General features: G+C 38.7%; 1 protein-coding gene across 3 annotated transcripts in view; it reads right to left on the bottom strand.

Moving 5' to 3' along the window:
- Nucleotides 1-19,660, bottom strand: part of FMN2 (formin 2) — a 336,826-nt gene that overhangs the window by 69,955 nt on the left and 247,211 nt on the right. For all 3 annotated transcript variants that reach the window (XM_043926779.1, XM_043926781.1, XM_043926780.1), the window contains 6 exons: nucleotides 19,361-19,452; nucleotides 19,071-19,200; nucleotides 18,123-18,269; nucleotides 13,848-13,907; nucleotides 13,595-13,715; nucleotides 373-465 (listed from right to left, as the gene is read on the bottom strand). In XM_043926779.1, coding sequence (XP_043782714.1) covers nucleotides 373-465; nucleotides 13,595-13,715; nucleotides 13,848-13,907; nucleotides 18,123-18,269; nucleotides 19,071-19,200; nucleotides 19,361-19,452 — 643 coding nt within the window. The remainder of the gene's footprint in view (nucleotides 1-372; nucleotides 466-13,594; nucleotides 13,716-13,847; nucleotides 13,908-18,122; nucleotides 18,270-19,070; nucleotides 19,201-19,360; nucleotides 19,453-19,660) is intronic.

Here is a 19,660-nt window from a genome sequence, read left to right as displayed (position 1 = left end):
TTTGTAGCACAATGTTTTGATAAAGCAAATACCAAGTTGAACTGAAGTTGTATGTGTAGATAAGACTTTAAAGAATATCTAACTTTCTATTACAAACAGCATAAAAATTGTAATGCCTTTATAAGTATATGCCATTTTAACTAATAACTACTGTATTTACTGTCATTAAAAAACAGTAATAATGAATATTATCCACAAAACAGCATATTTAGCTAATTGCTCGTCTGTCACAACTGTGTGATTTATGATACAACATCATTTATTTTTCTGTGATGTTAAAATAACTCTTTTTAAACCAATGCCTATTTTTTAAAATGCCTTCTACCTTTCTGCTGAGCAGGGAGGGAAGTGCAGCATCTTTTCAGAATTTACCTTGAATAATAAATTGTTCCATGTTTTCTTTGAAAGGCTGGATGTGCTCTTTTGAGGACACTTGGTAAACTTTCCCTGCTTCAACTTCACAGGCTGAAATTAAAGAGAGACAGTGTTCAGAATGTCACACTACTAATGGTGCATTAAAACAATTACAAATTGTTTTAGGAAATCCTGTTAACCATGATAACTGATAAATGTCAGCATCTAATGCTGTCAAAAGAAGTCTATCATCAAGGCTTCACTTTAGGGGATTATAAAAAGAAATTAAAAATATTATAGTTGATGTACAACATTATGTTAGTTTCAGGTATACAACAGTGATTCAACATTTAAATACATTATGGAATGAATACCATGGTGAGTCTAGTAACTATCTGTGACCATACAAAGCTATTACAATATTACTGAGTATATTCCTCATGCTGTATATTAAACCCCATTACTTATTTTATATTAAATGCAAGATTATACCTCTTGTCCACATGCCTTTTTCAACCATCCCTGCACCCCTACCCAAGCAACCACAAGCTTATTCTCTGTATCAATGTATCTTTTCTGTTTTGTTTGATCATTTGTTTTGCTTTTTGGATTCCACACATAACTGACAGTCATACAACATTGGTCTTTCTCGTCTGACATATTCCACTTAGCATAATACCCTCCAGGTCCATTTGTGCTGCTCAAGTAGGAATCTTTCCTTTTTCCATGGCTGAATAACATTCCACTGTGTGTGTAGGTAAAACGAGTGTGTGTGTATATATATATACAAAACAGATATACACACATGTATATGTAAAACATGTCTTCTTTATCCATTCATCTATTGGTTGATACCCAGGTTCCTTCTAAATCTTGGCTATTTATAAATTAGGCTTCAACAAACATAGGGGTATATACATCATTTTCAATTAGCATTTTTACTTGTATAAATACCCAGAACTGGAGCTCAGAACTGGTTCCAAATAGGGAAAGGAGTACATCAAGGCTGTATGTTGTCACCCTGCTTATTTAACTTATATGCAGAGTACATCATGAGAAACCCTGGACTGGATGAAGCACAAGCTGGAATCAAGATTGCCTGAAGAAATATTAATGACCTCAGATATGCAGACGACACCACCCTTACTCCAGAAAGTGAAGAAGAACTAAAGAGCCTCCTGATAAAAGTGAAAGGAGAGAGTGAAAAAGTTGGCTTTAAAACTCAACATTCAGAAAACTAAGATCATGGCCTCTGGTCCCATCACTTCATGGCAAATAGATGGGGAAAGAGTGGAAACAATGTCAGACTTAATTTTGGGGGGCTCCAAAATCACTGCAGATGGTGATTGCAGCCATGAAATTAAAAGACACTTATTCCTTGGAAGGAAAGTTATGACCAACCTAGACAGCATATTAAAAAGCAGAGACATTACTTTGCCAACAAAGGTCCGTCTAGTCAAAGCTATGGTTTTTCCAGTGGCCATGTATGGATGTGAGAGTTGGACTATAAAGAAAGCTGAGCGCCAAAGAATTGATGCTTTTGAACTGTGGTGTTGGAGAAGACTCTTGAGAGTCCTTTGGACTGCAAGGAGATCCAAACATTCAATTCTAAAGGAAATTAGTCCTGAATATTCATTGGAAGTACTGATGCTGAGGCTGAAACTCCAATACTTTGGCCACCTGATGCAAAGAGCTGACTCATTGGAAAAGACCCTGATGCTGGGAAAGATTGGGGGCAGGAGGAGAAGGGGATGACAGAGGATGAGATGGCTGGATGGCATCACCGACTCAGTGGACATGAGTTTGAGTAAACTCTGGGAGTTGGTGATGGAAAGGGAGGCCTGGTGTGCTGAAGTCCATGGGGTCGCAAAGAGTCAGACACGACTGAGCAACTGAACTGGACTGATGATATTTCTATTTTCAATTTTTTGAGGAATCGTCATACTGTTCTCTACAGTAGCTGCATGAATTTACATGCCCAGCGACAGTGAATGAGGGTTCCGTTTTCTCCACATTCTCCTCGCCAATAGTTATTTCTTGTCTTTTTGATAATGGTCATTCTAACAGAAGTTAGGTGATAGCGCATTGGTTTTGATTTGTGTTTTCCTGATGATTAGCGATGTTGAGAACCTTCATCATGTGTTTGTTGGCTGTGTTTTTGTCCTTTGGAGAAATGAGTGTTCAGGTCCTCTGCAGTGTTTAACTGGATTGTTTGTTCCTTTTAATATTAGGCTATAAGATTTCTTGATACAACTTGAATATTAAGCCTTCATCCAGTATATTATTCACAAATCATCTTCTCCTATACAGCAGGCTGCCCTTTCATTTTGATGGTTCTTTGGCTGTAGAAATGCTTTTTTGTTTGACAGTCCCATTTGTTTATTTTTGCTTTTCTTACCCTTGCCTGAGGAAACATATCTAAAAAGATATCCCTAGGACCTAAGATGAAAAAAAATATACTGCCTATGTTTTCCTGTAGGTATTTTGTGGTTTCAGGTCTTACATTCGAGTCTTTAACCACTTTACCTCTGAATATGGTGTAAGAAAATAGTCCAGTGTCATTGTTTTGCAAGTGGCTGTCCAGTTTCCCCAAAAGCATTTATTGAAGTGGCTGCCTTTCCCCCACCATATATTATTGATTTCTCTGACATATATTAATTGACCATGTAAGTGTGAATTTATTTCTGGACTTTCTATTTTGTTCCAGTGATACATGAGTCTGTTTTCCTGCCAGTACCAATCATGTTTTGATTACTGTTTCTTTGTAGTGTAGTCTGAAGTCAGGGAATGTGATAGCTTCGGCTTTGTCCTTTCTCAAGATTGCTTTGGGGTCGTTTGTGGTTCCATACAAATTTTAGAATTTATTCCAGTTTTATGAAAAATTCCACTGGTATTTTGTTAGCAACTATGCAGATTACCTTGGGAAGTATGGACATTTTAGCAACATTAATTCTTCCAATCCATAGTCATGGTATGTCTTTGTCTTGTCTTTAGCTTCTTTCATCAACATCTTAAGAGTTTTCAGGTCTTTCCCCTCCTTGGTTAAATTTATTCACAGGTATATTTTTCTTGATGCAGTTGTAAATGGATCATTTTCTTAAGTTTTCTTTCACATAATCATTATCAGTGTATGGAAATGCTGCAGATTTCTGTGTATAGTAAGTCCCCTATATACAATCAAGCTCTGTTCTGAGAGCACGTTCATAAGTCCAATTTGGTCCTAAGTCCAACAAAGATAGTCCAGGTACCCAACTAACACAATCGGCTTTTCACTGCTGTTCTGTGCTTGTGTTCAGACATCCTGAGCGTGAAATAAAGACACTCCCCCACTGTGCTCTTCACAACTGCAAAGCACACTAAAGCACAGTGCTTTAGGGAATGCACACGAGTGACAATGTGCGCCAGACACACGAGCCGACTTATGTGGCTGGATATGTGGACAATGTTCGCATCATTGACAGCCTGCAACCTGAAGGTTCACATTAATATGTGGGGGACTACTCTATTAAATTTTGTACCCTTTACCTTTACTAAATTCATTTATTAGTTCTGGTAGTTTTTTGGCAGTGTCTTTAGAAATTTTTATATATAGTATCATGTTATCTGCAAATAACAAATAAAACAGTGACAGTTTTACTTCTCCCATTCCTATTTGGATTCCTTTTATTTCTTTTCCTTGTCTGATTGCTGTGGCTAGGACTTCTAAAACTATGGTGAATAAAAGTGGCAAGATGGACATCCTTGTTTGGCTCCTGACCTTAGAGAAAATGCTTCTTGCTTTTCAGCAGTGAGTGTGATGTTTGCTGTGGGCTTATCCTACAGAGATTTTGTTATGTTGAGGTACATTCCCTCTATATCCACTTTGTGGAGAGTTCTTATTGTAAACAGAAGTTGAATTCTGTCAAAAGCTTTTCCTTCATCTATTAAAATGATCATATGATTGTTACTCTTCAGTTTGTTAATTGAGGCTTTTCTGAGTCTACGTGCCAAGGCTTTCATCCTAGTCATTTTGAAAAGTAATCTCCAGGTACAAGACACAAAAAAGATTAAAACAGTGATTCTAATGTGCATTATTGTGTGAAGGAGGGAGGGGAAAGAAGGATGCTGACTGGGTTCATAGCTTTGGAGGCTTTGGGATGAAGCACACAGGAAGAAGAGTATTTTTCAGAGAAAAGAAAATTAATTTGCTTTTGAACTCGCTGAGTTTTAAGATGCCAGTGGAACATTCATGTGTAGCTGCCAGCAAGCAGCTGGGTGTGTAAGTCTGCAGATCAGAGTGATATAGGAAAACTCTGAATAAGACCACTTGAGAAAGCATGTCTAGTGAGAAGAAGAGCAAGCCAAGGTTGAACACCTGAGCAATGCCAACTGTAATGAAGAAGCAGAGGAAGAGAAGGCTATGAAGACAGAAGATTTAGAAGGAAATGTCAGATATTATAAGGAGACCAGGACTGAGTGGGACCAGTGAGTTCCAATGAGAGGAATTCTCAGTATTTGGGGTCACTCTCCATACACAAGTGATGCACTTCCATTGACAGATCAAGTGCACAGGCTACAAAAATTTAAGAGGTAAAAGCAACAAAAAGATAAAACGTAACAGCTGTAACTTTCAAAAAGACAGTCCGTTTTTCTGTGCCTGAGGCTTTTTATCTGTAATACACAGTGATGGAACCTGCTTCTTCGGACTGTTACAAGGAATGTCAGTCAATGCATGTAGAGCACTTAGAACGGAGCCTGGTACATGGTAAGGCCCATGTAAGTTTTCACCACCATTACTGCTATTATCTTTAGTTTTATCAGCAACAGTAGCAGAGCAGGATGGCCTGGAGGCTAACAGCATGGGTTCTGGAGACTGGGTTTATAGTTTACTTACAAGCTGTGAGTCTTTGGCCAGGTATGCACCCCCTCTGTGCCTCAGTTTCTTCATTTGTAATATGGGGTTAATAGTAGTGTCTACTTTGCTATGAAGATGAAAGGGTTTTACATAGATAAAATATGCAGAAGACTACTGGATACACAATAAGAGGATTATCATGTTTGCTACAATTACCACCACCACCAGAGGGACAGCTTCTAACACGCAACAAGAACAGGGAACTCTCCTCTCCCAAGCATTGCACTGAGGCAATGCTTCAGATTGTGGGAATGACATTTATAGGGACAAACTCAGACATGTTAGCATTTCCCATACTATTATTGCACTCTTTACTGGTCATCACTAACCCTGATCTACCTCACACTAGCGATCAACGGCCACATGATGTGTGTGGATGTTGTGGGTGACACAGCTGGACTAGATGACCCTCCAGCTCTCTGTCACCCGCTGTGATACCCCTCAAGGTATCTCTGTTCTAAGAGAGGAGGGACCAGAACTTCAGAGTCAGCAAAGGCATGAACCTCTGTGCGGTGTGAGCAAGCCTCCAAGTTGTTTTCTGGCGGGGAGCTGGTCTCAGCATAAACACATGACATGGGGAGTGCACATTGTTGGCAACGGCCCTTCTTCTCAATGAGGCCTCAGGAAGCACGAAAAGCCAACATTTACTTATTATCATAAGCAATACCATAGAGGTCACTTAGATCATCTAAATGCATTCACTCTATTAAGTGAGGGCAGTCCAAAGCAAAACTAAAATAATTCTAAACTACTTATTTGACATATGTAGTATCTATGTAAACAGCATAATTTTATATAACAAAACTCCACAAGTTTGTACCCTGTAGAATTTAGGAAGAGACAGTGGTATTGATTCTTTAAGCTTCAACATTGAATATACTGAATGACACCAAAACATTATAACATGTGTAAGACATGGAAGCAACCTAGATGTCCATCAGCAAACGAATGGATAAGAAAGCTGTGGTACATATACAGAAGGGAATATTACTCAGCCATTAAAAAGAATACATTTGAATCAGTTCTAATGAGGTGGATGAAACTGGAGCCCATTATACAGAGTGAAGTAAACCAGAAAGGAAAACACCAATACAGTATACTAATGCATATATATGGAATTTAGAAAGGTGGTAACGATAACCCTGTATGTGAGACAGCAAAAGAGACACAGATGTATAGAACAGTCTTTTGGACTCTGTGGGAGAGGCCGAGGGTGGGATGATTTGGGAGAATGGCACTGAAACATGTATATTATCATATGTGAAACGGATCACCAGTCCCGGTTCAATCCATGAGACAGGGTGCTTGGGGCTGGTGCACTGGGATGACGCAGAGGGATGGGAAGGGGAGAGAGGTGGGAGGGGGGTTCAGGATGGGGAACACATGTACACCTGTGGTGGATTCATGTTAATGTATGGCAAAACCACTACAATATTGTAAAGTAATTAGCCTCAAAAAAAAAAAAAAAAAAAAAGACATGATGAAGTCATGAAGATTAAGTGCCATGCAGGCATGCACAGTTCCAGGCTTAGGGCACACATGGGGACATTTCCAGTGATGAGGCTCAGTGCTACTGAGGTCAGCCTTTCTACTGATTCATCTCCCATCTTAAGACAGTCCTTCATTTAGTTCTGACCTCTGCTTGCCTCTCATTCACCTCCTCACCTTACTGTCATCCGGCACAGAAGGGAGGCTAATCTTAGGATAGCAAGTTTTGTTTCAAACACGTATTCTGATCACATAACAGTAGATAACTAAAGCATCTACTCTCTCGTCAAAAAAATTCTGAAGAATCAAAACCTAACTCAACAAGGGAGATTACTTTTTCTTTTCCTTTAAATTTAATTAATTTATTTTTGACTACACCAGCACACATGGGATCTTAGTTCCCAGACCAGAAATAGAACTTAAGCCCCCTGCACTAGAAGCCCAAAATTTTAACCACTGGATCTCCAAGGAAGTGCCTACCTTTTCTTTTCTTTCTCTTCATTTTTATTAAACAGAAGTTCATTTTTAAATTTTTATTTATTTACTATTTTACTTTTGGCTTCACTGGGTATTCATTGCTGCACTTGGGCTTTCTCTAGTTGCAGCAAGCAGGGGCTGCTCTTCATTGCAGTGCACAGATTTCACATTTCAGTGGCTTCTCTTGCTGCAGAGCACAGGCTCTAGGCACACAGGCTTCAGTAGTTGTGGCACACGGCCTTAGTTGCTCCTCAGCAGGTGGAATTTCCCTGGACCAGTGATCAAACCTGTGTCCCCTGCATTGGCAGGTGGATTCTTAATCACTGGACCACAAAAGGAAGTCCCCTACCTTCTCTTTATTGAAGTATAATTGATGTACAAATTATGTAAGTTCCAGGCATACAATATAGTGACAAAGAATTTTAAAAGTTATACTCCATTTATAGTTATTTTAAAATATTGGCTATGTTCTCTGTGTTATAAAATACATCCGTGTAGTTTATTTCATACATGACAGTTTTTACCAACCACTCCTCACTCCCCATATCATCCCTCTCCCTTCCCTCACCCAACTATTAACTACTAGTTTGTTCTCTATAACTGTGAGTGTGCTTTTTTTTTTTTTTTTTTTTACTAAATCCACTATTTTGCAATATTTTATAGTTTCCATGTGTAAGTGATATCACACAGTATTTTTCTTTCTACCTTTTTTCACTCTGCACAGTACCTTCTAATTCTATCCATGTTGTTGTAAGTGGCAAAATTTCATTCCTTTTTATGGCTGAGTAGTGTTCCATTGTGTATGTGTTTGTGTGTGTGTGTGTGTGTGTGTGTGTGTGTACATCTTCTTTATCCATTCACCTGCTGATGGACATTTAGGTTGCTTCCATATCTTGATAACTGTGAATAATGTTGCTATAAGTATAGGGATGTATGTATCTTTTCAAATTTGTGTTTGTGTTTTTTTTTTAAGACATATACCCAGGAGTGGAATTGCTGGTTCATATGGTAGCTCTATTTTTAGTTTTTTGTAAATCTTCCATAGTGTTTTCCACAGAGACTGCACCAATTTACATTCCCAAGAACAGTGCACAAGGGTTCCCTTTTCTCCATGTCCTTACCAATATTTGTTATTTGTGCTTTTCAATGACAGCCATTCTGAAAAGTGTGAGGTAATATCACATTGTGGTTCTGATTTGCATTTCCCGAGCAAAGTCAAGAGTCTTCTCCTGCACCACAAATTGAAAGCATCAGTTCTTCAGCACTCAGCCTTCTTTATGGTCCATCTCTCACATCTGTACACGACTACTGGAAAAATCATTGCTTTGACTATATGGTCCTTTGTTGGCAAAATGATGTCTCTGCTTTTCAATATGCTATCTAGGTTTCTCAATTTTTCCTACGTTTCTCAAAGTTTGCTGTGAAGGAGCAACTGTATTTTAATTTCATGGCTGCAGTCACCATCCACAGTGGTTTTGGAGCCCCCAAAATAAACTATGGCACTGTTTCCACTTTTTCCCCTTCAGTTTGCCATAAAGTGATGGGACTGGAAGCCAAGATCTTAGTTTTTTGAATGTTGTGTTTTAAGCCAGCTTTCCTCTTTCACCCTTTCCTCCTTCACCCTCATCAAGAAGCTCTTTAGTTCCTCTTCATTTCCTGCCATTAGAATGGTATCATCTGCATATCTGAGGTGGCTGATATTGCTCTTGGCAATCTTGATTCCAGCCTGTGCTTCATCCAGGCTTGTGCTTCATCTAGCCTGGCATTTCACATAATGTACTCTGCATATAAGTTAAATAAGTAGGGTGACAATATACAACCTTGTCCTACTCCTTTCCCAATGTGGAACCAGTCAATTGTTCCATGTACTGTTCTAACTGTTACTTCTTGACTCACATACAGATTTCTCAGAAGACAGATAGAGTGGTCTGGTATTCCTATCTCTTTAAGAATTGCCCAGTTTGTTGTGAAATACACAGTCAAAGGCTTTTGTGTAGTCAATGAAACAGAAGTAGATGTTTTTCTGGAACTCCCTTGCTTTCTCCATGATGCAGTGAATGTTGGTCATTTGATCTCTGGTTCCTCTGCCTCTTCAAAACCCAGCTTGGACATCTGGAAGTTCTCAGTTCATGTACTGCTGAAGCCTAGCTTGAAGGGTTTTGAGCATAACCTTGCTAGCATGTAAAATGAGTGCAACTACAGGGTAGTTTGAACATTCTTGGTATTGCCCTTCTTTGGGATTGGAATGCAAACTGACTTTTTTCAGTCCCATGGCCACTGCTGAAATTTCCAGATTTGCTGAGTTAAAAGTACTAGACAGACCTTTGCCAACAAAGTAAAGTCTCAGCTTTTTAATATGCTGTCTAGATTTCTCATAGCTTTTCTTCCAAGAAGCAAGTGTTTTTTAATTTCATGGCTGCAGTCACCATCTGAGGTGATTCTGGAGCCAAAGAAAATAAAGTCTGTCACTGCTTCCATTGTTTCCTCATCTATTTGCCATGAAGTGATGGGACCAGATGACATAATTTTAGTTTTTTGAATGTTGAGTTTTAAGTCAGTTTTTTCACTCTCCTCTTTCACCTTCATCAAGAGGTTCTTTAGTTCCTCTTCTCTTTCTGCCATAAGAGGGGTGTCATCTGCATATCTGAGGTTATTGATATTTCTTCAGGCAACCCTGATCCCAGCTTGTGCTTCATCCAGCCTGGCATTTCACATGATGTACTCTTCATGTAAATTAAACAAGCAGGGTGACAATATACAGCCTTGACATACTCCTTTCCCAGTTTGGAACCAGTCCGTTGTCCCATGTCTGTTCTAACTGTTGCTTCTTGACCTGCATACAGATTTCTCAGGAGGCAGGTAAAGTGGTCTGATAGTCCCATCTGTTTTAAGAATTTTCCAGTTTGTTGTGATCCACACAGTCAAAGGCTTTACTGTAGTCAATAAAGCAGAAGTAGATGTTTTTCTGAAATTCTCTTGCTTTTTCTATGATCCAGTGGATGCTGGCAATTTGATCTCTGGTTCCTCTGCCTTTTCTAAAAAAATCCAAGTCGAACATCTGGAAGTTCTTGGTCCATGTACTTTTGAAGCCTGGCTTGGAGAATCTTGAGCATTAATTTGCTAACATGTGAGATGAGTTCAGTAGTGCAATTGTTTGAACATTCTTCAGTATTGCCCTTCTTTGGGATTGGAATGAAAACTGGCCTTTTCTAGTCCTGTGGTCACTGCTAAGTTTTCCATATTTGTTGGCATATTGAGTGCAGCACTTTCATAGCATCATCTTTCAGGATTTGAAATAGCTCAACTGGAATTCCATCACCTCCACTAGCTTTGTTCGTAGTGATGCTTCCTCAGGCCCACTTGGCTTTGCATTCCAGGATGTCTGGCTCTAGGTGAGGGATCACACCATCATGGTTATCTGGGTCCTTAAGACCTTTTTGGTAGAGTTCTTACGTTTATTCTACCCACCTCTTCTTAATATCTTCTGCTTCTGTTAGGTCCATACCATTTCTGTCCTTTTTTGAGCCCATCTTTGCATGAAATGTTCTCTTGGTATCTCTAATTTTCTTGAAGAGATCTCTAGTCTTCCCCATTCTATTGTTTTCCTCTATTTCTTTGCATTGATCACTAGGAAGGCTTTCTTATCTCTCCTTGCTATTCTTTGGAACTCTGCATTCAGATGGGTATATCTTTCCCTTTCTCCTTTGTCTTTAACCTCTCTTCTTTTCTTGGCTATTTGTAAGGCCTCCTCAGACAGCCATTTTGCCTTTTTGCATTTCTTTTTCTTGGGGATGGTCTTGATCCCTGTCTCCTATACAATGTCACGAACCTCCGTCCATAGTTCTTCAGGCTCTCTGTCTATCAGGTCTATTCCCTTGAATCTATTTGTCACTTCCACTGTATAATCATAAGGGATGTGATTGAGGTCAAACCTGAATGGCCTAGAGGTTTTCCCTACTTTCTTGAATTTAAGTCTGAATTTTTCAATAAGCAGTTCATGATCTGAGCCACAGTCAGCTCCTGGTCTCTCTCTCTCTCTCTCTCTCTTTTTTGCTGCTTGTATAGAGCTTCACCATTTTCAACTGCAAAGAGTATAATCAATCCATGAGCACCCATATTTGATGCTCTCAGGGGAGCACCTAAGGGGCAGGATTTCATTCCTCCTTGACAGTGATGCTTATATCTTTGGTACTCACGGCACCTAGCAAAGGTCTATCATGCCTCAGGCACACAATACATATTAAGTATTTAGGAACTATAAGCAAACTATATAATGTTACTATGGTGATTTAAATCTATATAAAATCATCTATGAGCAGAATATAACAACTCTATAAATTTGATTATAGATCACTAGGGTAGAATCTCTTTAAAAAGTTGTATCATCTTTTTGGCTTCTGGGGTAAATCAGCCTCTTCTCATCTAGCGATACAACATGCAATGAAAATCTCACATAAATGTCCTCCCTGACTATGCTTAAATAGTGAGAAAGAGGCTTAAATTGAAAGTTGTGGTATTCTCAACTCCATAAATGAAGAAACTTCAGGAAAAGAAGAAGTAGGTGCGTGAAATAGGCGAAAGGGATTAAAGAGGCACAAACTGCCAGTTACAAAATAAATAAGTCACAGGGATGCAAGGTACAGCATAGGGAATATAACACTGTAATAACGCAGGTGCATAACATATGAAAATTTTCTTGTTGTTCAGTGCAGTACGCCAGGCTTCCCCAACCCTCACTATCTCCTAGAGTTTGCCCAAGTTCATGTCCACTGAATCCGTGATACCATCCAATAATCTCATCTCTGTCACTCCCTTCTCCTCCTGCCCTCAATCTTTCCCACCCTCAGGGTCTCTTCCAATGAACTGGCTCTTCACATCAGGTGGCCAAAGTATTGGAGCTTCAGTATCAGTCCTTCCAATGAGTATTCAGGGTTGATTTCCTTTTAGGATTGACTGGTTTGATCTCCTTGCTGTTTAAGGGACTCTTAAAAGTCTTCTCCACCACTGCAATTTGAAAACATCAATTCTCTGGTGCTCAGCCTCCTTTATGGTCCAACTCTCATGTCTGTACATGATCACTGGAAAGATCATAGCTTTGACCATACGGACCTTTGTCATTATTAAGTTGTACACCTGAAACTAATAATAATATTATAAGCCAACTGTACCTCATTTATAAAGGTAGGACAGATGAAAGGATTTTTATTTACAAAAAATAAAAAATTGTAAACTATTTGCTTTTGTGCATTACTTTAAATTTACCATTCTGAAGAATTTCAAAGTCTCTTTAAAATGATCTAAGGCTTCTCAACTAACAATTGAGAAGACTAAAGAGTCAGTTGGACACCAAGGAGATTAAACCAGTCAGTTTAAGGAAATCAATCCTGAATATTCACTGGAATATTCACTGATGCTGAAGCTGAAGCTCCAATACTTTGGGCACCTGATGCGAAGAGCTGACTCATTGGAAAAGACCCTGATGCTGGAAAGACTGAGGGCAGTAAGAGAAGGGGTGACAGAGATGAGATGGTTGGATGGCATCACCAACTCAATGGACATGCGTGCCTGTGTGCTAAGTTGATTCAGTGGTGTCTGACTCTTTGAGACCCTATGGACTCTATCCAGCCAGTCTCCTCTGTCCATGAGGGTTCTCCGGGCAAGAATACTGGAGTGGACTGCCATGGTCTTCTCCAGGTGACCTTCCCAACCCAGGGATAGAACCTGCATCTATTCTGTCTCCTGCATTGTCAACTGGGTTCTTTACCACTAGTGCCACTTGGGAAGCCCCAATGGACATGAATGTGGGCAAACTGTGAGAGACAGTAAAGGACAGGAAAGCCTGGTGGGCTGCAGTCCATGGAATCACAAAGAGTCAGACATGACTTAGCAACTGAACAATAACAATAAACCATTACACATGCATTTATTTTTAACTAAATACATGAAAAAATGTTTTCTTCCCAGGAAAGTTCACATACCACAAAATCTTAGGCAAGTATACCAAGGGCAGGTGGGGAGGAAATATGTGTCTTTTAACAAGACATGATAAATGTACAAATATTCTTGAACGTAAAGTGAAAGTAAGACAATAAAATTTGTCCCTGATGAAAGAGGCTGCTATTCAAATAACCAAGTGCGATTAAATAACTAGATTTCTAATACACATAGAAATATATGTGTATTTTTAATACACATAGATTTCTAATACATGTTTGTTTTTTAAACAACAAAAGAATAAGATTACTTGTAAAATTTTTCTTTTGCCACATATGAAAATGTTTATTTACATTGATGTTTACTTTCTTTAGAAACACTGAAAAATCTGTTCTCTCATTAAAGAAGCATAAATAACAACTGAGTTTCCTTAACATTGTAAGTTACCTCTCAGGTCTTTCTTGAGTTTTCTGAGGTCTTTTTGAAAATCTTCAAACTTCATCTGCGAGGCCTGAAAGAGGTCCTGGGGTTCAGGCAGTGGAAACACACATTGTTCTTTCCCAGCGTCCTGGTCAGCACGAAGCACAGAACATTTAAATAAATGAGGACAGAACAGTAGCAGCAATGACAAACATCAAACATGACCATATCACTTAACAACAAGGAATAACAAAATGTGACTCTGTGAACATTATCTCACCTCATCAAAATTGCGAAGATAATATGACACGATATATGACAACAGGCTTCTGCTATTGTCCTAGGCAGAGAGACCAAAGTGAGCAGAAATACATTTTTAAAAATGACTAAATATACGGCATTAAATAAAATTCATCCCAGTAAACCCACACATGTAGATGAGACTATTTAGGATGAAAGGAGACGTTCTCTGTTTCATGTTCCTGTCGTTTAATGGCCCAGATGGTCTTGTCCTGCCCCGCTCTGTTCCCACCTGAGCCCCAAGGGGAAGCACAACTGTTTCGAGGGTTGTCTCAGTTATACACACCTTCCTCAACCAGAAAATTAATTCTTTAATTTTATTTCTTATTATTAACAGGTATAACTACTATCTAAACAGAAATGACTAAATAACACCAGCATTTCTATATGGCTAAACCAATAGGGACCACTCCAACAGGAAGCTTGACTGAGGTTTATTACTAAGTAGATTAAGAAAATTTTAAAGTTAAGTATTATCTCAAGTAAGCTGGAGCTTTAAAAATGCAAATTCATGTTATAAATTATGTCATTGACTTAGATTCAAGAATTAGTATCTATGCAGCTACAAGAATGCAATGTATGTAGTTCTAAAGAAGAAAAACTGCTTCATTTCTAGCAATCTTCAAAGAAGAAGAGCTTTCTACCTTCTTTTCTGGCACATTTAGAGGCATTAATACATGTTTTTTTTTAATTCTCAAAATAAATACTAGATAATTGGTATGTGTGAAACCAAATACATATTTTTTAAGACATACCCTATAATAAAAACTTTGTTTTCTGGAATATTCAATATAACCATGACTTTCCCCTCATTGATAAAAAGAGCAACATTCCTTTATAAACAAGTCTGATGGGATATGATAATATGTCTATCAGGCTCCCTGATGGGCTCCCCTGGTAGCTCAGATGGTAAAGAACACGCCTGCCAATGCAGGAGATGCGGATTCAATCCTTGGGTCGGGAAGATCCCCTGGAGAAGGGAATGGCAACCCAATCCAGTGTTCTTGCCTAGAAAATCTCATGGATAGAGGAGCCTGGTGGGTGGGCTACAGTCCATAGGGTCACAAAGAGTTGGACACAACTGAGTGATTAACACAACACAGACTCCCTGAACATATTAGGGGCTTCCCTGGAGGCTCAGCAATAGATAATCCACCTGCCAATGCAGGAGAGAGGGGTTCAATCCCTGGGTTGGGAAGATCCCCTGGAGAAGGAAATGGCAACCCACTCCAGGATTCTTGCCTGGGAAATCCCATGGACAGAGGAGCCTGGCGGGCTACTGTTCATGGGGTTGCAAAGAGTTGGACATGACTTAAACTAAGCAACAACAACAACATATTTTACTATATACATTGATTACACAGAAATACATAGCTATAGTAACAAAAGTAGTACATTAATTAGAAGCAGGATTACTTGTAAAATGATTTAAGCAACTAACTTCCTTTGTCTTTCCTAACTTGCAAATCAGTGAAATGATCAGCAACACCTCAGTCAATTAACAAAACACACACTAAATGCCTAGGTAATTCTGAGTGATCTGAGTAACAGTTCCACGCGTGCACACGTGCAAGTCTATGAAACTATACAGACATAGTTATCTTTATTTTATAGAGAAAGAACCAAATAGACTTTGCATAGCCCTTGTGAGAATGCAAGTTAAATTATTAAAAAAATCTTACTTCTTGATTATTTGTATCTATATCATTCCTTAATTATTTAAATTAATGAAATTTAACTTATAGGAGGATTGAATAAGATATATTAACCAATACAAAAAACAAATAATCCCTTATACATATATAATTATGACCATAAGAATCTATTTCAGATTCATTTTTATAAGTAACATTTTATTGATTATATTTATATTCTAATGTTATTTGCAAAAGTTACTTGTTTCAATCCAACAATCAGTTGGTAAGAACTATTCAGTATTTCCCTGGTGGTCCAGTGGTTAAGAATCCACCAGCCAGTGCTGGGGGCACACGTTGGATTCCCGATCCGGGAAGGTTCCACATGCTTGGGGCTAAGCCCGTGTGCCACAACTACTGAGCTCATGTTCCAGAGCCCGAGAGCTGCAACTACTGAGGCCTGCACACTTAGAGCCCGTGCTCCAGGACAAGAGAAACCACCGCAATGAGAAGCCTGTGCACTGCAACTGGAGAGTAGGCCCTGCTCGCTGAAATTAAAGACTGCATGTGCAGCAGCGAAGATCCAGCACAAAAATAAAAATAAATAAATACATCTTATAAAAAAGAGCTATTCAAAAGCTACCATGTGTTTAGAAGAATAAATAAATTTTGAATAAATGTGATTTATCAGGTTGACATATTGAAGGTTCCTGAGAAAATGTCTGTCATACAAATAAAAAGGCATTTCAACAGACAGAACCATAAAAATCACAAAAGTTATATGCTGTTTGTGTTCCAAGAAAGGACTATGCTTTTCCCAACTTTGGAAAAGCACAGTGTCTGGCATTTCATAGAAGCTGGATAAAAGAATGTCAAATGAACACATGAGTGTAATGACTAAATAAACCAGTGAGTTGTTGACCCGCAGGAAAAAGCAAAATAAGTATCTCTCTTCTGTCAGGGAGATTATTTCCTTATTATTATTATTTCCTATCTAGAAGGACAATTCTCTATATTTTCATTTTCATAGGCCAACTGTTCACTTAAACTTGTGGGAGGGCATGCTAAGTCGCTCCAGTCATGTCCAACTCTTTGCGACCCAGTGGAATGTAGACTGCCTGGTTTCTCTATCCATGGGATTCTTCAGCAAGAATATTGGAGTGGATTGCGAAGCCCTCCTCCAGGGGATCTTCCCGACTAGGAATCGAGCCTGACCCAGGGTCTCTTATGTCTCCTTCACTGGCAGGCACATTCTTTATCACTAGTGCCACCTGGGAAATCCCTCACTTGAATTGAATATTTTAAAAACATTTCCTTCATCATACAGATCTTTGTGAAGCTTCTTTAATCTCTATCCTTCAGAAATAAATTCTATGATTTTCAAAGTTTACAATGTCAGACTTTAACCACTCTGGTAGTTTCCCTGATCTTATGTTTCTACCGACACTCTCATAATCTCTTAGATGTTAATTTTAAGAAAAATAATTATGCTTGCAAGAGGGCTTAGATGTTCCCACGCCTACCAATATCAGGAAGAAGATCATATGGAGAAAAAAATATTTAAGAGATGATTCTCTTTTTCTCCATATAATCCTCTCTCTGATACTGGTAGGCATGAGAACATCCTTTAGGAAGCTTAATTTTTTAAAAAATTCCACTTCTCTACTTGTGTTTGTTTAAACTTGATGTCTAAGAGATTATGAGAGTGTTGGTAGAAATATAAGATCAAGGAAACCACCAGAGTGGTTAAAGTCTGACATTGTAAACTTTGAAAATAATAGAATTTATTTCTAAAGGATAGAGATTAAAGCTTCACAAAGAGGGTTTAGATGTTCCCATATATACCAATATCAAAGAGAGGATTATATGGAGAAAAAGAGAGTCATCTTTTAAATTTTGGGCTTCCCTGATAGCTCAGTTGGTAAATAATCCACCTACAATACAGGAGATACCAGTTCAATTTCTAGGTTGGGAAGATCCACTGAAGAAGGGATAGGCTACCCACTCCAGTATTCTTGGGCTTCTCTTATGGCTCAGCTGGTGAAGAATCTGCCTGCAATGTGGGAGACTTGAGTTTGATCCCTGAGTTGGGAAGACCCCCTGGAGAAGGGAAAGGCTACCCACTCCGGTATTCTGGCCTGGAGAATTCCACGAACTATATAGCCCATGGGGTCACAAAGAGTCAGACACGACTGAGTGACTTTCACTCATCTTTATTTTGTTTTTAAAATCTGGACCTGTTGGGGGCCACTTGCTTAACATGGAGAGAAGAAGAAAGTGATGGATATACTGTCTAATTCATAAAAATTAACTAGTCCTCAGATCCAAATAGATAAGTATTAGCAGACATGGTAAAGAAAGTAAAAATTAGTTATTTTTATTTTAAAATACTGTCTATTCAGTTATTCATTAGATACAGGATTCAAAATTACTCACTTTAGGAAAATTATTCTTCTCTTGATCACACATATATGGTGGCCATTACCTTTATCTGGCTCAGAACATAATAGAACTTTTGACCTTGGAGCATAAACATTTATCACACCAGTTTACAGTTCAACTTATTACAAAACAGACATCCACTCCTCAGTTTGCTACATTCACTCACTCAAAATACTTACACTGCTTTTAACATCTTTCAGCTTCGGGAGAATATCTAATCCAAAACCGTCTGCCTGTCCCCGAGTATTATTTCCACCATTCATGTAGTTGCCAAAGGCAAGAACCAAACCCAAAACCTGCATAACCCCTGAGCCATGTTTTAATGTCTGTAAAACAGGATAAAGAAGAATTTCTCACTTACTGTTTGAATTTTCTTAAGTCAGTGGCAGATATTCATATCATACTAATAATTATGGGTCATATCCAAGCTTCATCAGTGCTCATTTTAGGTTTATTTAAGAACAGCGTCTCCAGAGATAACTTTGAAAAAGCTGCACCACTAACAGCATGCAGGTTGTGCTTCTTCAGCTGAGAGGTACCAGCCTAGGATGCTTCTGTGGTGTAATTGCAAGGAAACCAAATACACCCATAACATGAGAACCACCACAGTATAATGTCACGGCCATCAGTCCACTGCGCCTGCCTCTGGGTAACATTTTTAACATAAGGTGTGGGAAACCGAAACACAGTTATAAAGTTTAATTTCCAAATTTAGATTTATCCCTGAAAGGTTCACACTCACTTCTTCCAAAACACATAGTTTAACTTGAATTTGTGTATCACTTCCTCTGAAAATCTCTTTAATGACATAATGCTACTTTTCAACATAATTTACCACAACCAGAATAAATGGTACTATTAAATTTGGACAAACTGTTTTAGATGTTAATATTGGTCATTTCTGCCAAGCATTTGTTCTTTATTTTCAGAAGAATATTTCTCTTCTGTCGAGTCATATAGCTATTCCTGAAGCATTTGGTTGGAATCATTAACAATTTGTTGAGGGGAAATCAAGAAAATATCTTCAAATGGTACTCAGTTGGAGGTATTTACTGTAAATAAAAGACAACTTGTTTGAAATATGAACATGACTGAGCACAATTAAGTATCAGAACCCAAGCACCCACCTCACACAACTTCTGTAGCAGCTCCAGTTTGCGCCGAATTGAGCAAATGCTTTCTGAAAATGTGGACTGAAACAGGATGCAAAAGACTCGCTCTGAAAAGTTGGGGATTAGTGACAGTTCATAAAGGAACCTAAGGAAATAAAGCCAAGTTAAGAGGAAAAAGATGATGCACATAAACACGCTCATCCTCACGTCGTTCATGACGCTGAGGCACAGAAGACACCCCGTTTTCCCCATGGAGAGAGCCCCCCAAGGCCTGCCTGCTGCCCATGGGCCCACGGTGCGCTTACTGCTCAGGTTTGTCTAGAGACTTGGCGTTCTCCTTGTCTTTGGAGGACCGGCCATGCTTTTCAATTTTTTCCAGTTCATCTGACTGTGCTCTCTGGAAAAACAAAAACCAAGCAGTTTTTAGATAACGATCTTAAATACAGCAAAACTCTACATATTTTCATATTTCTTAGCATCTGTTTGAGGTAAAGCTTGACTTAATTCATGAGGTATTTTAAAGTGTATATGTGCAATGCAAACCAGATCATCTCCAAATCTTCCAAATATTATTGGCTATCAAAAGTGAAAGTGAAAGTCTCTCA

The sequence above is a fragment of the Cervus elaphus genome, chromosome 15 (genome assembly GCF_910594005.1).
Source record: "Cervus elaphus chromosome 15, mCerEla1.1, whole genome shotgun sequence".
In the NCBI taxonomy this organism is placed as follows: Eukaryota; Metazoa; Chordata; class Mammalia; order Artiodactyla; family Cervidae; genus Cervus; species Cervus elaphus.
The sequence above is the reverse complement of the archived record's forward strand: the minus strand, read 5'-3'. Positions and strand labels throughout refer to the sequence as shown.